The 17,865-nt window shown below is 40.7% G+C and overlaps 1 protein-coding gene across 1 annotated transcript; it reads left to right on the forward strand.

Annotated features, from left to right (window-relative positions):
* Positions 1 to 8,552: 8,552 nt before the first annotated feature.
* On the forward strand, positions 8,553 to 17,173 carry PTMS (parathymosin). Its single transcript, XM_015814017.2, has 5 exons — positions 8,553 to 8,731; positions 12,514 to 12,642; positions 14,815 to 14,899; positions 14,996 to 15,063; positions 16,172 to 17,173. Exons 1-5 carry the CDS (start codon positions 8,684 to 8,686, stop codon positions 16,220 to 16,222), a joined length of 381 nt encoding a protein of 126 aa, XP_015669503.1. The 5' UTR covers positions 8,553 to 8,683; the 3' UTR covers positions 16,223 to 17,173.
* Positions 17,174 to 17,865: the final 692 nt, after the last annotated feature.

A 17,865-nucleotide genomic window follows, 5' to 3' on the forward strand; every position in this document is an offset into this window, starting at 1 on the left:
GCCTGCAGGGATTTTTCTAATTCAGTGACAAATTACTTGCCCTGATTTTAAAATGGCTTACAGTATTAAAATGGGGAGCCTAGCAGCTGCAAAGCAGTATCCTCCTTATATAAACTTTATTTTGAAGAACAGTTGTGGACCCAATATACAAAGTTAGAAATTAAAAATGGAAGATGCTGTAGCCCAGTGCCTTATTTCAAGTACTCTCATCTTTCCCCAAAAGCTAGAGGGTGACTTTTTGGTAAATCAGTGCTTTCTAGTTAGGTATCTTAGGGCGTCGTGTTCCTGTTGCAGGAAACTATATTGCAAGACCACCACCAACATATTTCTAAAATTCCAAAATGAGCTGAGCAATCAAATGCTTGGAGATCTTGTAGTGTCAATCATTGTGTTGAAAAGACAATTGAAGGCTTGATTTACAGGATTGTTAACTGACTAAAGTCAATTTTCAAGAGAATTAAGCATGATAAAACTCAATGTAAGTGGTGGAAGATTCAAGTGAAAGACTAAATACAAGAAAGACCCTGTACGTTGTATAGGAGCAACTACTGTATGTAAAATCATAGCACTTCCTTCCTACTATGTATAGTATTTCCACACTGCCATTCACTGTAGCAGAATGATAATTTGACCCAACTGAGAATAAGGAACTCACTTGCTGAAATATGTTCATTTAAGTCCATATTAATAAAAGCGTACTTATTGTAGCTGTTCAAATAATCCAAAATTTAATCTTGTCTGTTACTGAATGAATTTAATTTTTGGAGGCCCAAGGATATGAGCAAGAGTCCTAGATAGGTATAGTGTACTGTAATATCTAGCTGCTCAACCATTGAAGTTTGTGGCACTTAATGTCAGAGGTTTTAACTGCCTTGTTAAATTTAGTCATGTGTGAGGTGTCAGTGTAACCATGTCTTAAGATGCAGTCCTTGTACAGTAACCCAAAGGTTTAATAAATGCTGTGCAGTTGCAAAAACCTGTCTGAATAAGATGCTTGCCTAAGCTAGGTTCCCCACTAATGACTAGATTAGAATAATCACATCACAGTTAAAAGCGCTGATTCTTTGGAATAAATTCTCCCAAGGATGACTCTTGGAATCAAGTCACTTAAAAGACAAAAAAGAAAACTGTTTTCAAAGATCCATGTGAAATTGCTTTAAAGTTAATTAATGAATCCTTACTACTTTAAGCCTAATAGTCATAGAATTTTTGGTTTAGAGGAACTTTATATAATGAAAATTGACTGTGATATGCTTTTGCATCAATAGTTCTGTACTTATGTATTGTTATAAGGTATTCATTTTAGTAGGTTTATATGCTACTGCTAATGGAAGGACTCTAAGTGGCTTATATTACATACATGTGTACAAGCCTAATACACATACACTCATGCATAGTCCTAGTACACTTAAACAAGGTTAAAAGCGTAAGATAATGCAATACTAAAATAATTAAAGCAATGAAAAATAGTACCCTAACTCAAAACTGAGGAACAATACAACAGTAATCAGTAACAGTATACCAGGAGGGTTTGTCTCTATTTCAAAAGCCTGTTGAAATATTTACTTTTTTATTGTTTTTCTAAATTCCAGTAGGTTTAAAATGAAATGCATGTGGTATGTTTAGCCATGCATGGTAAAAGCTACATTAAAACAAAATTGGAGGGGATAGGATTCATTTTATGAGAGATTTCAGGAGACATCTATCAATAGTAAGTAAACTCTCCTCAACTATGGCTGCAAGAGAACTACAATGAGGATGACTCCAGTTAGGCCTCTTGGTAGCAGCACCCAATAGTAATCTGTGGAAGAAAGGAATGGGAGTGGAATAGGCAAAACGGCACCCTCTCCCTCCCTTAGCCTTTGCTTTCTTTAACTTACCCCACATTAAAATAGTACTGTCAGCCTTATTATTGTGGCAGAATAAGGAAGGCATCGGTTGTTAAGACCTGAGGCCTAGTGGGTAGCACTTTGATGCAACTTGATATGACCAGAGACAATCTTGTTTACTCTGATGAATGACCTATGTTGAAACTAAGTGAGACAGCTGATTTTTTTGGATTTTTTTATCGAAATTTATATCATCAGCTTTCTTAACTGTTCTGGATTGACTAATCCAAGTTGGGAAGTAAGCATCACATTGTGAGAGTTACACTGTCTGGATGTCCACTTCAAGAAGATGATGGAGAAACTATCAACCTCATAACACTTGCAATATTGAATCTCCTATGCTCTGCTTTTTCACTTATGCTTCTAATTGTTGGATGAGGTTACCAGTTATTTTTGAAATAAAAGAGTGGAACCCCTGAACTGGGGCTTGAGCTCAGTAAACTGAAATGGAGTTTAGAAAAAGCAGGAATCTGTTTTGTGACTACTTCTTGATTTTTCTGGATGAGGTTACATTCTCTTCACTTCAGTGCTCTTCTAGATCCAGTTGATTCCTGGAGGTACATATGCCTTTCATGACACCAAGTGCCCTGAGCAAGCTTTCCAAGTGATGGATCAACTATATTCCAAGTTATCCATGCACTGATCTAGGCTGCAAATTCTGGAAGTTGCTTTAAAGTTTGTTGTACCTAGGGGGCACTAAATTGAGGGGATGGAGATGTTGAACATTTTTCTTAAAATAAAAATTGAGGAACAAGGATACGTGCACTGAAGATTAAGGTAATGTGACAGATACCACCAATGTCTAATTTTAAAAAGACATCACTAAAACCCTATTTCTGGTTTATTTTCCCAGTAGGAGTCCTGTATGCCAATGATGTTGGGATTGAAGGAGGAGAAAATATATGCCATGTGTCAAGTGGGAAAGGGATATTGCATCTATTGGAAAATGGTAGTCATATTTTTACTATTCCAGGAGAAACTTCAGTAAAGCCTACATATCCAGAATTGTGCTAGCAACCATACGCATATCATGCTCCTCCAAAGAAGTACCAGCAAAACCACAGGGGGGGGGGGACAGGACATAGTACCCTCCATTACTGTACAGTACAAAGCACCTACCTTGTGACCCCCTGACCTCCAGTGGCACAACAAGAAACAACACCATTGCTACCAATTTAGGCAACAGTGTAATGGCAGGTTCAAGTCCTCTTAACGCTATTTCCAGTTGCCTTTTCTGAAGAAGAAAAAAAACACTTTCACCTGTCACAGAGTGCAGGTGCACATCATAAGCAATATGAAAAAGAACCAAGAAGATTCCACTTTTTTTTTCTTTTTTGGCTGCAGAACAAAGTGATATTTGCTCAAAGCAGAATGGAGATGGAATTTTGTAGCTATCAAAGATCAACCTGTGTAGGTAGAATAAAAGGTGAGGATAAAAAACAATAGCAGTTTGGGGAATGTATATTATTTACTTCAGATGGATATGGGCAGTAATTGTGAGGGAGGAATTGTGCAATCTGAATATTTAGTATTTACAACTGGAACTCTTCTGCATTTTTTACTTAGCTGATTCTGCAGAAATCTTCACTTTAATTTTGCAAAGCAGTACTGTTCATTAGTTTTTGATTTGTAATGACCTGCTTCCCTATGTTGGAGACAATATTCTGTGTAAAGGATACCACTTCCTACTGCTTGGTGTATTGGGGAATGTTAAAATAACTCCAAGAACCACCAATATTGATGTAATATAAAAGGTAATGTAAAATAATCATGCTTTGTAGTTTTGTTTCATCTTTCTTGCTTTCCTGTGTGAAGGTAGTTAGAATATTGAAGTTGTGGTTGCTGTTATGTTTCAAGTTTCCAAGTAGAATATCTCTTAAGGTTCTAAGCGCAGAAGCACTAGGATACTAAATAAGAAAAATAATAATAAACATCAAGTTTCCATGTGTGTTGTACAAAATGCCATTTCTTCATATCTCTTTTTAGAGTATTACAAAATGAACCATTTCATATATCTTGTATTTCAGTTGTGTTTATATTTATATATCTTATTAATTTTTTATTACTGCCCACTGCAGTAAGATTCTAGGCAGCTTACAAAATCCAGTATACAGTTAAAAACATAAAATGAGACAGCCTAGACCAGAAACAATAATAACAATAAAAACATGACAGGGGACCTACAAACACATTGAACCCGGAGCCTAGAGCAGAGCCAGGTTTTATTTTTTAAATAGTGAACTCGGGGGGGTGGGGTGGAGAAGTAGAAAGTGGGTGCATTCTTATTGAGAGGAAGTTGATGAACTCCAGGAGACTGGGTGGCATCTGTATCTCTGTGGGGATATTGTTCCAGAAGATGGCAGTGACAGAGAAAGTACATTTCCTTAGAAGAAGGGATCGGGAGGGGGCACCTACTCTGCCCATATGTACTGGTGGATAGAAACAATTGGAAATACATGGTTCCTCTGATAACCAGGCTCTATGCCATAAATGACTATCAGTAACAACCAACACCTTGAATTGTACCTGGAACCCCACTGGCAACCAACGCAGCTCGCATAGTGACAACAATGCATGGACCTAGTGAGAAGTGCCCATTACTGACTCTGCCACTGCATTTTGCACCAGCTGTATCTTCCGTATAGTCTGACTGTAGCCCTTATAGAGCACATTGCAGTAGTGCAATTGTAAGGTGATCAGGCCATGAGTGCCCATTTGAAAGGCTTCCTGGTTAAGAAAGCACAACTGGCACACAAGATGAATCAATGCAAAGGTCTTTTTTTTTTGCCACAGCTGTCATCTACACTTTGAGCAGTAACTGAGTATTGTACAAGAGGCCCCAAATTGTGTACCCCCAAATGAGGAAGTGCAATGCCATTCAAGTCTGGTGGTAAAAACGTCCCTGACCCACTGGGGGAGGGGAGAAAACAACCATACCTACTTAGTCTTGCAGGATTGAGCTGGAGTTTATTCCATCCATACCTGAACAGCCTCCAAACACTGAGTCAGTACAGCTTCATGTGCACGCCAAGTGTTAAGATGTACGACCTCACCCATGTAGTGTTGTGGCAGTGCCATGATTTGAATATTGAATTACATCATACCCTGAGCTGTATACAGAGGGCAGTTATTAATTGGATGGCAGACAGATTTTAATATGTTTTGCTCTGAAGATAGTGGAAAACAATTATTTCTGCTGAAGTGAGATCTGCTAGAAAGTGTCATCATCAAAAGGGAGGATGAGGTTACGGCCTGGGAATTGTAGGATGTAACAGCCATATTCTGCATTTCCTCTGTTCTCATGATTCATCCCATTTTACTTATTTTATCTGTGAAACAGCAATTTTAGGGGTTGATAGCATTTCTTTAATTTCATAATTTTGGGAGGGGGGACTGCCAAATCATAAAATTATCAGCTGACACAAATGAAAAACAGCTAAATTGTATGTATGAGGGCAATTCGGAAATAAACCTCCGTTTGGTTATCAATGACAGACACTCGCAGATACAGAACTTTTATTACACACATTAGAAAACTACAACATTACATTTCTTTTTTTGACATAATCGCCATTCAAATTGAGGCACTTGTCATAATATCTTACAAGGTTTGAAATTCCTTAGTAGTAGCCGCTCGGCGCCAAATTTGGGCTATGAGGCGAGGTGATCAAAAACATCCCAACGGAAGTGCTTCAGAAGTTCTTGGGTGCATCTAGTGGTGTGCATGCAAGCATTATCGTGAACCAACACAACGGAAGTGGTGCCATAGAAAATCCCGCCAAATGTGAAGGTGCCAAAGGAGTACGGCTGGTGAAGTTCATGGAGCGTTGGTTCGACCATCAATTGAGAAATTTACTGTGAAACGTTACGAAAACTCAAGATGAGCCATCCATAAAAAGCGTCAGGGATGCTGACTTCCAGTGTGGTGTTGGTTCACGATACTTGCCCGCATACCGCTAGACGCACCTAAGAACTTTTGAAGCAGTTCCATTGGTATGTTTTTGATCACCCCCCCAATAGCCTAAATTTGGCGCCGAGCGACTACTACTAAGGAATTTCAAACCTTGTAAGATGTTATTACAAGTGCCTCAATTTGAATGACGATTATGTCGAAAAGTAATGTAATGTTGTAGTTTCTAATGTGTATAATAAAAGTTCTGTATCTGCGAGTGTCTTGTCATTGATAACCAAACGGAGGTTTATTTCCAAATTGCCCTCGTATACACCACTTCTTTGGGTATTTATATTTGTATGAGTTTGTGTACTATATGGATATATGCTATGTATACATTGTAAGTACAAGCAATCTTAGGCAGGCAATCCTACAAGCTATGAAACTTACTTTGTCCAAAGGAATGTTCTTCCAGAAAAGTGCTTAGAATTGCAATACTCCAGAATAGGAACCCTTATGGCAAAAGGTGAATCTTGCTTTATCTTTCTCTACTTAAAGGAATATGCTACAAAGAAGTATTTGAATTCAGGCAATTGCAAAACTTGAACTCATTAAACTGAAACAACTCCTAGTATATTTCTGTGATGAAGTTTTCGTCTTGCTAGCTCCTGGAAAAGGCCTCGGGCATTTTGAAGCAAGAAAAATAGAATGCTGCTGGATTGCTTGCCAGAGATATAAAGGACTAGATAAGCCATAATAAATGTAGAGGAGATCTAGTGATGCCCAACACTATTACCGTAACTAAACCTGGCACTTTGCCATTTACTACCGTATGTTCATTTTGGGATAGAAGTAGCCTGGCTCCACCTATCTGTACCTGATAGCCTCCAGATTATAAACCACTGTACTGTAATAAATTATATTTAAAGTTGTCTTTGAAGACAATTTAAAAATTGCTGTAAATTGAAAACAGCCATGTGCTGGTTAACTGGGACTGAATTTTATTGTGCTTTGCCAAAAGTACATGCTCCAGATTATCAAGGCTCAATCCCAAGGTTAAGCCTAAAAGGCCATCGCAGCTTGGGGAAAGGATATGTGATGGAATGCTTGCTTTCATGTTTTTCAGTCAATGTATCATCTAAAATACAAAGAGTGGATGGAGAGAAAAAGACTATTTCAGATCTCCACAAATTTTCATATATTCCCTGCAAATTCAAATAGGCATCCCATTCCTTTGTAAGCCATGCACAGATCAGTGACATCTTGGCACAAAGACAACAGAAAAAGCTTTGCATGGTGACAAGATGTTTCAGTATGGTTTAAACCAGAATTTTTTTTTCATTTTCAAGAAATATTTCCCCTATTCAGGATGTGTGCAGTCCACAAAGATACTGCGTTGAATTGGGACCAACATCCTCAAACAAGTTCATTCCATACCAACCTACAGTATTAGTTAATTTAGATGCTATATTTTCCACTGTTTTATAGAACAGTTGAACAGCACAACATTATTTAAAACTTCACAGGAAAGAAGGAAGATCGTGCTGTCAACTGCAAGTGGACCACACTGAAACAGAATCCAGGGGAGAGAACGTTTCACATTTGGAATATGGCTTTCAAGTAGACCAGTGTTTCTCCAAGCTTGGCAGCTTGAAGATGTGTGGATTTCAACTCCCACAATTCCCCAGCCAGCTCTGCTGATATTTTGACATTATGGGCTGAAGATGACTAATGAATGACATGGCTCTTGGATACTTAATAAAGTCACCCTTCTGCGATATTGTGGACTAGTTAGGGTCTGTTGATGGAGCAGGAACTTTGCTTCTTTGTCCCCAGAAACTTTGAGGACATGGTGGTTACCCAGTCTGTGATTCTATTTATGATGTCATGTAATTTTTATACCCCATTATTCTTTAGCTTAAATCAGTTTAAAGTGATTATATCCTCTGGTTGCATACAAATGAATAGGCAAGATTGGCACTTATATTTTTAATCCAGTGTGATAGGCAACAAGTACAGTATGGCAGAAGTAAGGAATCCATGCATGTGGACTTTCTCATGAAGCCTGCGCAACGCTCCAAGCACACATACTACTTAACACTTGGCGCTTTGGCAAATGTGAATGTAATGTTTTGATACTGGCAGAATCAATCCTTGGCAATCCCAGTCTTCTCTTGAGCATGTGCAGAGAGCTGCCGAGTGACATTATACGGCGCAGAGCTGTACAGTGGCAATCTCTGGAAATGTTGCCCCTTGCAAGAGGAACCCGGCGTTCCTGCCGGGACACAGTCCTGCCGCATGCTTTGTCACAATCAAGAATGGCATACAGAACGGAAAAAAAAAAAACGCTTGCGATTATTCGTGATCCGTTGGGTGGAAAGCAAAAAATAGGCGTTTAGTTAATCTGGAATAAATAACGCGGGGTAGTACAAAGGGCGTGTGCGATCGTGTGTAGGCGGCGCAGGCGAAAGAAAGGGCAAACAAAGGAACAGAGGACAAAGCATTCGCGGCAGCGTCCCCAAGGGCACCAGCTCAGGTTCATGGCTTTCGGTGCAGCCCTGGACCGCATAATCTCTCTTAACCCGTCCGATAGATAATTATTTGCAAAGCTATCTTCGTTGGTTTTGCAAAACGCAGCGCGGCAGCTTCGCGAGCCGTTCTTTCCCGCTCGCCGCTCGCTCCTTTCCCCTCTGCCTCTAATCTCTCCCCTCCTTCCCTCCCTCCCTCCCCGCAGGCCCCTCCCTCCGCGCTTTCTCGTCACCGAGCTCTTTTGCTGGCACTGCCTCGTCGCGGGAGAGAAGGATTTTGTTCCTGGCGCTTGGGAGCAGAGCGGCAGCAGCTGGCAGGTCCCTGCTTCGAAGCTGCATCTCGTCTGCCTCGCCTCATTCTCGCCGCTGCCAGGATGTCAGAGAAGTCCGCCGACGAGGCTCCGGTGGAGCTCGGTGCCAAGGTGAGACGCTCAGATCGAGCAGGTGGCTACTACGCGCGGGACCTGGGAGCCCCGGGTCTTCCAAGCTCGGTCCATTCCGTAGCGATCGCGGCGCGCCAGGACTCTATCGGAAAGGCAGCTGTGGAGGAGGGGAAGAAAGACGCGCTCGCCTTGCCTCCTTTCCCGCCGCCGCCGCCGCCAGCCTCCTCCCGGGTCTGATTCTCCTGCCTGCTCCCTTCTCCCTCCCTCATCCTCCTCGCGCCCCGTGCGCGCTTCCTTTTTGTTTCCTTGGAAATGAGCAGCTCCTGGCTGGGGACTCGGGTCGAGAAAAGCTCCTCGCGCGCTGAGACGCTGGGTGGGCTTCGGTCCTTCAACCCCCGGAGCGCCCTCCTCTCGGTGGCCATTAACCCCAAGCGCCCTTGGCTGCTTATTCATTTCTTTATGTATTTATTTATTTTTACCAAAGGTCCTTTGCCTTTGGAAACTGGCGACGGCAAAGGCAGACGTCACGGTTCCGCCGAGAGAAATCGCTCTTCTTTTGAAAAGCCCCGTTAGGCAACAATGGTGAGGGGGCTTCGTCTTCAAAAACCCGCGCTCTCTTGGGCTCAGCGCTCGAAAGGTGCGCTGCTTGGAAAGGAGGAGGCCGATCCTCCCGCCGGGGTGCTTTGGAGGGCAGAGGAGGCTAAACCGCTTCGCTGTATTAGGAAGAAAGCCGTAAGGCGGAGGAGCGCAACACAAAGCCAGGGGGAAAAAAAATGGAAGGCAATTAAAGGGCGGGGGTGCGCGCGGGCTCGCGCTTGCCTGCCAGGTTGCCAGCATATGCGTCCTTCCCATCGCCGGCTCGTCTCTGGTCTCTGGAGGCATCAGATTTTAGGTATTGGCGGCTTTAGCGGTTCGACCGTTAGCAGCATACGCTCTACATCTGTTCCGGAAGCAGCAGCGGGCGTTAACTGGCGTTCAACGGAGCAGAAAATGGGTTACCGGCCTTATTGTATTCTTGTGGGGTACGGTCCCCAAAGGATAAGACAACACATCCCTCAGAAAAATCGCATGCACATCTTTCAGCTGTGGGCGTGGGGGGGGGGCGAAATAGATAATATCAGGCATCGTTTTCCCCCCCCTATCTTTTAATTTACATTCCATCAACTAGTTTATGAATAAGACCCATTTAAAATTAATTGAAAAGAGAAGTAAAAATAGCCAAATATTAGTCACAATATTAGGAACAGGAGTCTTTGTCACTAAGCACTTCCACATGGAATGAAATACAGGGGCTTTTAAGATGCAAAATCCCTCATGTGTTTATTTGGAAGTAAACTGGAATCTAATGAGACTATGCTTATTATATGCTTCCCTTGTGCCTTTACAGAAAAGGGCAGACAAATAGCAAACAGCCCTTGTGTTCCAGGGCCGAAGCTTGCTTGCACAATTTTTTTTTTAAACCAGTTGAGAAGGAAAATAATTAATTAATTGAAACAATCCTAAGGGCAGCCAGGGACATGGGGATAAAGGTTAAACATTGCAGAGGACTCAGTCTCTCTTCTGTTTTGGCTTTGCTGTGAGGAAAACCAAAGAGAACTGGAACTTGGTTGTATAATTTTCCATATAGGGTAAGGTGGTGTTTTTGTAGCCCAGAACTACATGCTTAATTCTGTGCAATAGTTTCAGAAGGGAGATGGCTTAGTGATCTTCCGTTTGTTGTACCCAATTTAACAGCGTCGTTCAGAGATGAATTGATCTGAACAATTATTTGCCATTTTATAACTGGATGATATCTAACTAGACATGTGCTTCATGTCTAGTCTTTCATCCTACACTGAGGGCCTTTAAATATTAAGGCCATTGTGCATTAAAACCTTGGACACAGACCATCCATGTGGGAATTCAAAAAGCTACTCTAAATAGCAGGATAGTGGGTACAGTGAAAAGGTAGTTGTTTTACAAAGAAAATCCAGAACTGGCCCACTATGAAGCTCCTGAATTTGGGGAAGAAGAAGATAACATGGAAGTTTCATTTGAGAACTGGATGTGTTGAATAAAGCTGTTTGGAGGGAGAGCCGCAGATTTGGATGCTGTGGGTCTGTTACCCAAATGATCAATTCAGGTGAGATTAGTATGTAACTAGGCCAGAGTAGGCTCCCCTGTGGCTGGCAGGCGTCAGAAATATTATGTCTTCAAAAACTACATAATGCCCTCTAGTGGAAAATGACAGCTCGGAACCTTTCTCATCTATAGGCTACCTTGTATCATTTTGTCCCGCCCTCTGTCTCAATTGTACACTGACACTTGTCTACACTATAACTTTAGTTGTAGTTGCATTAAAGAGAATGTGCTTTAGTGTTTAGCTGGCCCTTGAAGGAAGTGATGTAAAATTCAGGTTTTTTTTTTTAAAAAAAAGACAGATTCCCCCCCCTATAAATTCCCAATACAAAAAACGAAAAGAAATTGTACAGTATTCCTAGCACACTTTTCCTGCCTTCCATCTCTGTCTCTGTCTCTGTCTCTGTCTCTGTCTCTCTCTCTCTCTCTCTCTCTCTCTCTCTCTCTCTCTCTCTCTCTCTCTCTCTCTCTCTCTCTCTCTCTCTCTCTCTCTCTCTCTCTCTCTCTCTCTCTCTCTCTCTCTCTCTCTCTCTCTCTCTCTCTCTCTCTCTCTCTCCCAAGGAGACAGATGGCTTGGGGGTGGGATCTTCTCTTATCCTGTTAAGCACCTTTATCCTGCCTTTATTTTTTATAGATAACTCAAGGTGGCAAACATACATAATACTCCTCCCTCCTCCTATTTTCCCCACAACAACAATCCTGTAAGGTGGATTGGGGAGAGAGAGAGAGAGAGAGAGAGAGAGAGAGAGATTGGGCCAAAATCACCTAGCTAGCTTTCATGCTGAGGCAGGATTAGAACTCACAGTCCCTTGGTTTCTAGCTGATGCCTTAACCATTAGACCAAGCTGGTTCTCATTGATTCTGCCATCTTAATAAGTTTTCTTAATCATGGAAACATGTTCTTGGTTGATAGTTGCAGAGACAGTTACTGGAATGTAGCTGAGTTACATGTTTGCTAAAGTAGCACTGTGTAGCACAGAGAGGGTTTGAATTCCCATCTGCAAAGCTGCATCACAAGCATTATAGAGATACAAGAAAGCCACTTTCTGTATTGATATTGAGATTTAATGTTACTTCTAATGTACTACAACTTAGGAAGCAATTGTAAGGGTTGTACTTATTTCATGAGATGTTGTTAAAGCAGGTTGCAGATTTTAATGCATCATTAAAAACAGCAGCGTAGGAAATGGACAGAGCACAACTCTTTTGCAAGTTGTTTTCCACACAGTCCAATTAAAAGGATGATGATGGATTGGTGAATTCTGCCACATGTTTAGTGAAAGGTGCCTTTGGAGTGTATTTCTCAGGCTACAGGTAACTTATGTAACAACTACTGAATATTGACAAGCCCTCAGTTGGATTTCAATGTTTCCTGCCTTATCTGGGTTTCCTTATTTGTTACAAATGTCAAAATAACAGGCATGTGTGATTTCAGTGACATACTGTGATTTTTGTAAAAAGTACAAAGCATCTCTCCAGTGTTCTCTCCTATAATGTTCAACCCTGGCTGCTTTTGCATTTCATTAAATGATCTTTAAAAACACAATTGCTGAGATCCTGGCTGCTTTTGCATTTCATTAAATGATCTTTAAAAACACAATTGCTGAGTCATTCCTTCAGCTGCCTCACTATTTTGCAACATTTCTTATTATACCAGCCATGTTGAATGTGACATTAATGTAGATTGCATCCCCTCTTTTTAGGAGCTGAAAGAGAAGAAGGAAAAGCATGAGGAGAAGTCCGCACGCAAAGACAAGAAAGAGATTGACAAGAAAGAGATCGACAAGAAAGAGATCGACAAGAAAGAGATCGACAAGAAAGAGATCATAGAGGTAATTGGGTCTGTGTTTCATGTGGGAGCCAGAGGTGTGGGGGCATGGCAAGAATGAGGCATAAGAAAGAGCGCAATTTGAGGAACTGCATGGGGTCTGCCCACTTCTCGCTTTTTTTTTGATGGACCTTCTGATTGCTTATAATGATCATTATTGAACCAAACCTACCACGCTTGAAATGATGAAACAATAAACATAGTCTGAACTGAAAAAGTTCTTTGACCTAAAGGAGAGTGGCAATGCCAGTCATCAGCTTTATTCATCACTACTTTCCTGCAAACTGATAAGAGCTTTGGAGTTGCAAAGTAAAAGCATGCCCTTGAAAGCAGCGTGGAGGTGCAGTATCCAATCCCTCTTTTCATCAATGAAACTCTGAGAGCTTGGGAAGAGGTGGAGTACAATCTAGCCACAATAGAGGATGCTGAAAAATGGACTAAACCAAAGAATGAACAGACAAATGTTACAAAGTTTCCACTGGCTCAGACTTCAGGTATTGAAGAACTGAAGACCTGGGGTAAAGGAGAGTCCAGAGAAGGCAATAAAAAGTCACAGGGCCAGTGACGCTTCCCAAGATTTGCTTCTAGAATTCCAGTGGTAAGAAAAATTTAGGAAAGAGGAGCATAACAAATAGCATGTAGCAAAAGGGACAGCCTTGATGTTTTTCAAATGCTGGGTGAGTTTTTCATAGTTCTGTCGTTCTTTTTTTCCCCTGGTAAGTACTTTGTGGTTAACAGCTGCACAGTTGGCATACATTCCAAAATTTGTGGCTTCTTTTGGCTTAGCAAGGCGGTCATTAGGTCAGCTCTTCCGTACCTCTGTCTGTCTTTGGGAGCTGTGGAGGGAGTCCATGCAGATGGCAGAAGCACAGAGGGCAAGTGAGATTACTGTTGGCTACCATAACCACTTCTACGTCTTGGAGCTTGCTTTGAAGGGAACCAGCAAATGAGCAGAGCTGTGTAGGTATTAGGCTAAGAAGATGTAATTTAATATTTTATTCTCAGAATGGGCATGGATTGATTGCCTCCCTAGAAACTTTCTAGATTAGGTATGGTATTGGTGGATAAAGTTGCTCCCCCCTATTATAAAAATACATCCACCTTTCAGGGAAATTATTTTCTCTATGCAGAGAAGGATAAAGACTGAAGTAGAGTTTGGAGCAAAACTATAGATATGAAAGCTCTATCTGTATAATCCAAAAGTCTTGGTGACAAGATAACTTGTGCTGTCACATATTTACTTGCACTGTTCCTTATGGTCCTTTTCTCCATCGTTCTCCTGTATAGTTGACAGTAGCATCCCAAAACTTTGATTCAGCCTTTTGCATAGTAGTTCTTTTTCATCAGAGTAACCTAAAAACAAAGATGAAGTGGAGTGCACAGTAAGAAAGTTACTGTTGAGTGCCTCCATAATTACAAGTAAAGCAGGTATTAAAGACACTCAGAGGTTTTAGTCACAAAGTATTTGCTAGGAAAAAACAACTATAGACAAACGAAGAACTGACTCAGCATATGAAAGCCATAACTAGAACTTGACATGTGACTGAAAATCTTTCAAGTGATAATGTCAACACACGTAAAAGAAATACATCTATTATTATTATTATTATTATTATTATTATTAATAATAATAATAATAATAATAATAATAATAAAGTTGAAAGGGACCTTGGAGGTCATCAAGTCCAACCCCCCTGCTCAGGCAGGTAACCCTATACCATTTCGGACAAAGGCTAGGCTCTTAACCATGGATCAGTTGTTGAAATGCCTAATATAGTGTGTGGAATGGGCATGCATCCACCCTGATTCTTACTCTATCCCCATGCTAGCTCTCCAACCACTCTAGAAATGGATTTAGAATGATAGCTGTGCTTTGAAAAACAATAGACAAGAGGAGGGAAAAAGAATAGGTTCATAGCATAGTCCTGCTGACGAAACTAAGAAATTTTGGTGCTGAGAGTTGCTAGAACAGGACACTCTCAAGTTCTCAAAAGAAGAGTGAGCGATATGTGTAATAGAGTAATGGTGGCTATAGTTTCAACCTGTCTTGGGGGTAGGAGATGGAAATAAACACATATAAACACAGCCAAAGTCTGCTGGAGTTAACTTTATGAAGATAATGGATTGAACACCTATTTGGCAGGTGACAATTGTTTTATCGTGTGACTTTATGCAGGATGATGAAAATGGGGCTGAGGAAGAGGAAGATGACGAAGATGCAAATCCTGAGGATGTAGATGATGAAGATGAAGAAGACGAAGGTAAGAGCAAGTCATCCACATAGTTCATAAACTTTTGGTAAGTGAATTCCATGGGCAATTAGTTAGCATTGATTTACTCTTTATTCTAATTCCAAGATGATGAGAATGAGCGGGAACCGGATACACATGCAGTAAAACGATCTGCAGAAAAGAAGCAGGAAGAGGTGAGTAGGAACTCTGTTTAATGTGTTCAGGAATGCCTTAATGGGAATGTACAGGGAAAGTCAGCAACAAAATTGATATTAAGATAGCATCTAAGTACCCAGGGGCTGGTTCAACACTACAACAATTTATTTATCAAATTTAGACACTGCCCATCTCACTATGTAAGTGACTCTGGGCAGCTTACAGTTTCCTTTGTATAAAGGCAACAAATAGGATGATTGAATATATAAGTATGTTGAGAAGTTAGTCTTCATCTTTAGACAGGTTTGGACTAAGTGAGTCTACATTCAGAATTTCTAGGAATCATAACAAGGGTTTCATCTGAAACTGTGGGCCTGTGCATCAACTGATAACTAACAGGAAGTTGCCCACCATTTTCATAACAAATTCTTACAGAGTTATGTACCTGTTCTTAGGACTCTGTGGAAATCTTAATTCCTGAAGCCCTTTGTACAAGTATGTAGAATATAGAATGGAGTTATACAATTTCTAACATGAGGCAGGATTTTGGTGGTAGTGAGCCTTGATCTGTCCTTCAGAGTCATTCCCCAGTCTCGCTTCTTTCACAGACTTGCTGTATGGTAGTCAGTAAACAAAAAGTAACACAAATGGATCAAACTGACTGCACTCTTGGGTGTCAAGATGAAACTGATAATAATACTGCAGAATTTCATCATCATCATAATCATTATTATTGTTATTGTTATTTTAAAAAGTTAAAATATAGTGAAATATCAATCTCTTTCAAGATTGTGGCTGTTTTTCAAACATTATTGGTCCTCAGATCATAGCTTAGAATTGTAGGTGGCATCTGGAACCCAAAAGAGTTATTAATGTCAGGCAAGAAATTCAACATTATAGGCACAGATAAAGAAGATGTGTGTGTGTGTGTGTGTGTGTGTGTGTGTGTGTCTTGTGGATCCACAGCAGTGGTTATTTTACAGAAACTTCTAGGGTTCAGAGTGGGCCCACTTTCCAAATTGCTGGCTGGCCCAACCGGTGCATCAATTCTTTGACTCTCCACTCACCAATCAACTGAGTTAGAAGCACCTACATTACAACCAAAGTGTTTCTCACCAAATACATCCATCTTTTTTCTGTTTGAAGGATGAAGTTGACCCAAAAAGAAAGAAGACAGAAAATGGCTCTTCAGCTTGATCCTCTTGGCTCCATCTGCATCCTCTTCTCCACTGTCCAACTATCCGCACACCTTCGTTCCTCTGTCTGTGCAGGCAGCCTCTGTAGTGCTGTGGCTGTAGATGAGGAAGAAGAGGAGTTCAATGTGCTTTCTGTCAAGAGGAAGCTGAAGGAAGCTCTTCTCCAGCTCCCAAGATCTGTTTCCATATTACAGTGCTCTCTACAGTTTCATTACCCTTCACCCTCCATTCAGATAGCTCCAGTCTTTAGAAACATTGCTTCCTCCGATCTCTTCCCAGAACACCTTCACAATTGCTGCCTGAGATCCTCACGCCTCCTCGGCTTTCAACACCTCCTTGCAAACTCCTCCCTGCTTCTGTCCAGCACTTCACCTCCCCCCCTCCCCGTTCCTCTTGGCCCCTTCCACAACCTTGTGGAGTTTCTATGGTGCTGAAAGGGTTAAATCACATTTGGCACACAGGAAGTCCAGGGCCAGGGAAACTTGCCATGATGTGTTCCTGTGCTGTGCCTGTTCCCTTTCTATTGCAGGAAAAAGGCAAAATGTAGTGGTGGTGGTGATGGTGGTGGTGATGATGATGATAATACAGTGAAATGTGTGTTACTTAAAAAAAATTACAGTTTTTAATTAAAACATTTTGTACAAATTTAAATGACAGGCAGCAAGCTGAATCTGGTGAACTTTTTTCTTCCTGGAGGCAAAGCTTGTTTTTAATGTGTAAAGTAATATGTGATTCAGTGTGGTTTTTTTTCCCATTTTGGGTGTTTGTTATTTTTTAATTAGGGGACCAAAGTTTGATTTCTCCCTTGTTCCTGTCAGGTTCTTTGGTTGTTTTCTTTGTAAATTAAAGCAGATCCATCTGCAGTATTTTCTATGGCACAGACATTATGAGGATGAGATATATAAATATATATATTGTTTAGCACTGTAAATAAAAAAACCTTTCAAAAAGATTTCAGATAATTTTTGCTTTTTTGTGAAGCACACACATCTGCATTCAGTTCAAGTCAGATCTAGTACACAATAATTTATTTTTCTTAAACTAACTAACTTTGCTAACTTAAAAATACATTCTATTCCTAGTTGGCATTTAATCATCTCCTGTTTGTAGTTACATTTTAAAAAGTTAGGGATAAAAGTGCAGTCATAGTTTGATGATAGATTAAGATGGAAACACCCTTTAATTATTCCCATATGTGGGGGGGAAAGTCAGTTGTGGGGCTGAAAAAGCACGGTACACGTAAGAACAAAAGATGCTTATTCTGTCAGATCAAAGGCACATTAATTCCTCCATACTGATGCCTTGATGACTGATCTAGAACTTCTGAAAAGTCTACAAGTAGCAGACACATATAAGGATCTCCCAACTTCCATTGCCCAGCAAGTTGTATTGCGATTATAGCATGTAAAGCTGAAAGCTAGTAGTCACTGATAACCTTCCTTATACATTTATTCACTTTTATACATCTCCAGCTTGGTTGTTATCCCTGATTTTTAGTAACAAAATCGAGTTTGTGTATTGTGCAAAGAAAAACATTAGAAGTTTAGAATTCTGTAGGAGAGAAAGTGCATAAATCTATGATAATTCTACAGGAGCCAAAAGGTGTAAGAAAAGAGTTACACATAGTAACATGGTTTCAAAAAT

Source organism: Protobothrops mucrosquamatus, unplaced genomic scaffold (genome assembly GCF_001527695.2).
Source record: "Protobothrops mucrosquamatus isolate PMUCROS unplaced genomic scaffold, P.Mucros_1.0 scaffold212, whole genome shotgun sequence".
NCBI lineage: Eukaryota > Metazoa > Chordata > Lepidosauria > Squamata > Viperidae > Protobothrops > Protobothrops mucrosquamatus.

Coding starts and splice junctions, on each gene's coding strand:
- PTMS (XM_015814017.2), top strand. CDS start 8,684: ATGTCAGAGAAGTCCGCCGACGAGGCTCCGGTGGAGCTCGGTGCCAAG. Junction 12,643..14,814: donor ACAAGAAAGAGATCATAGAG/GTAATTGGGTCT, acceptor GACTTTATGCAG/GATGATGAAAATGGGGCTGA. Junction 14,900..14,995: donor TGAAGATGAAGAAGACGAAG/GTAAGAGCAAGT, acceptor TCTAATTCCAAG/ATGATGAGAATGAGCGGGAA.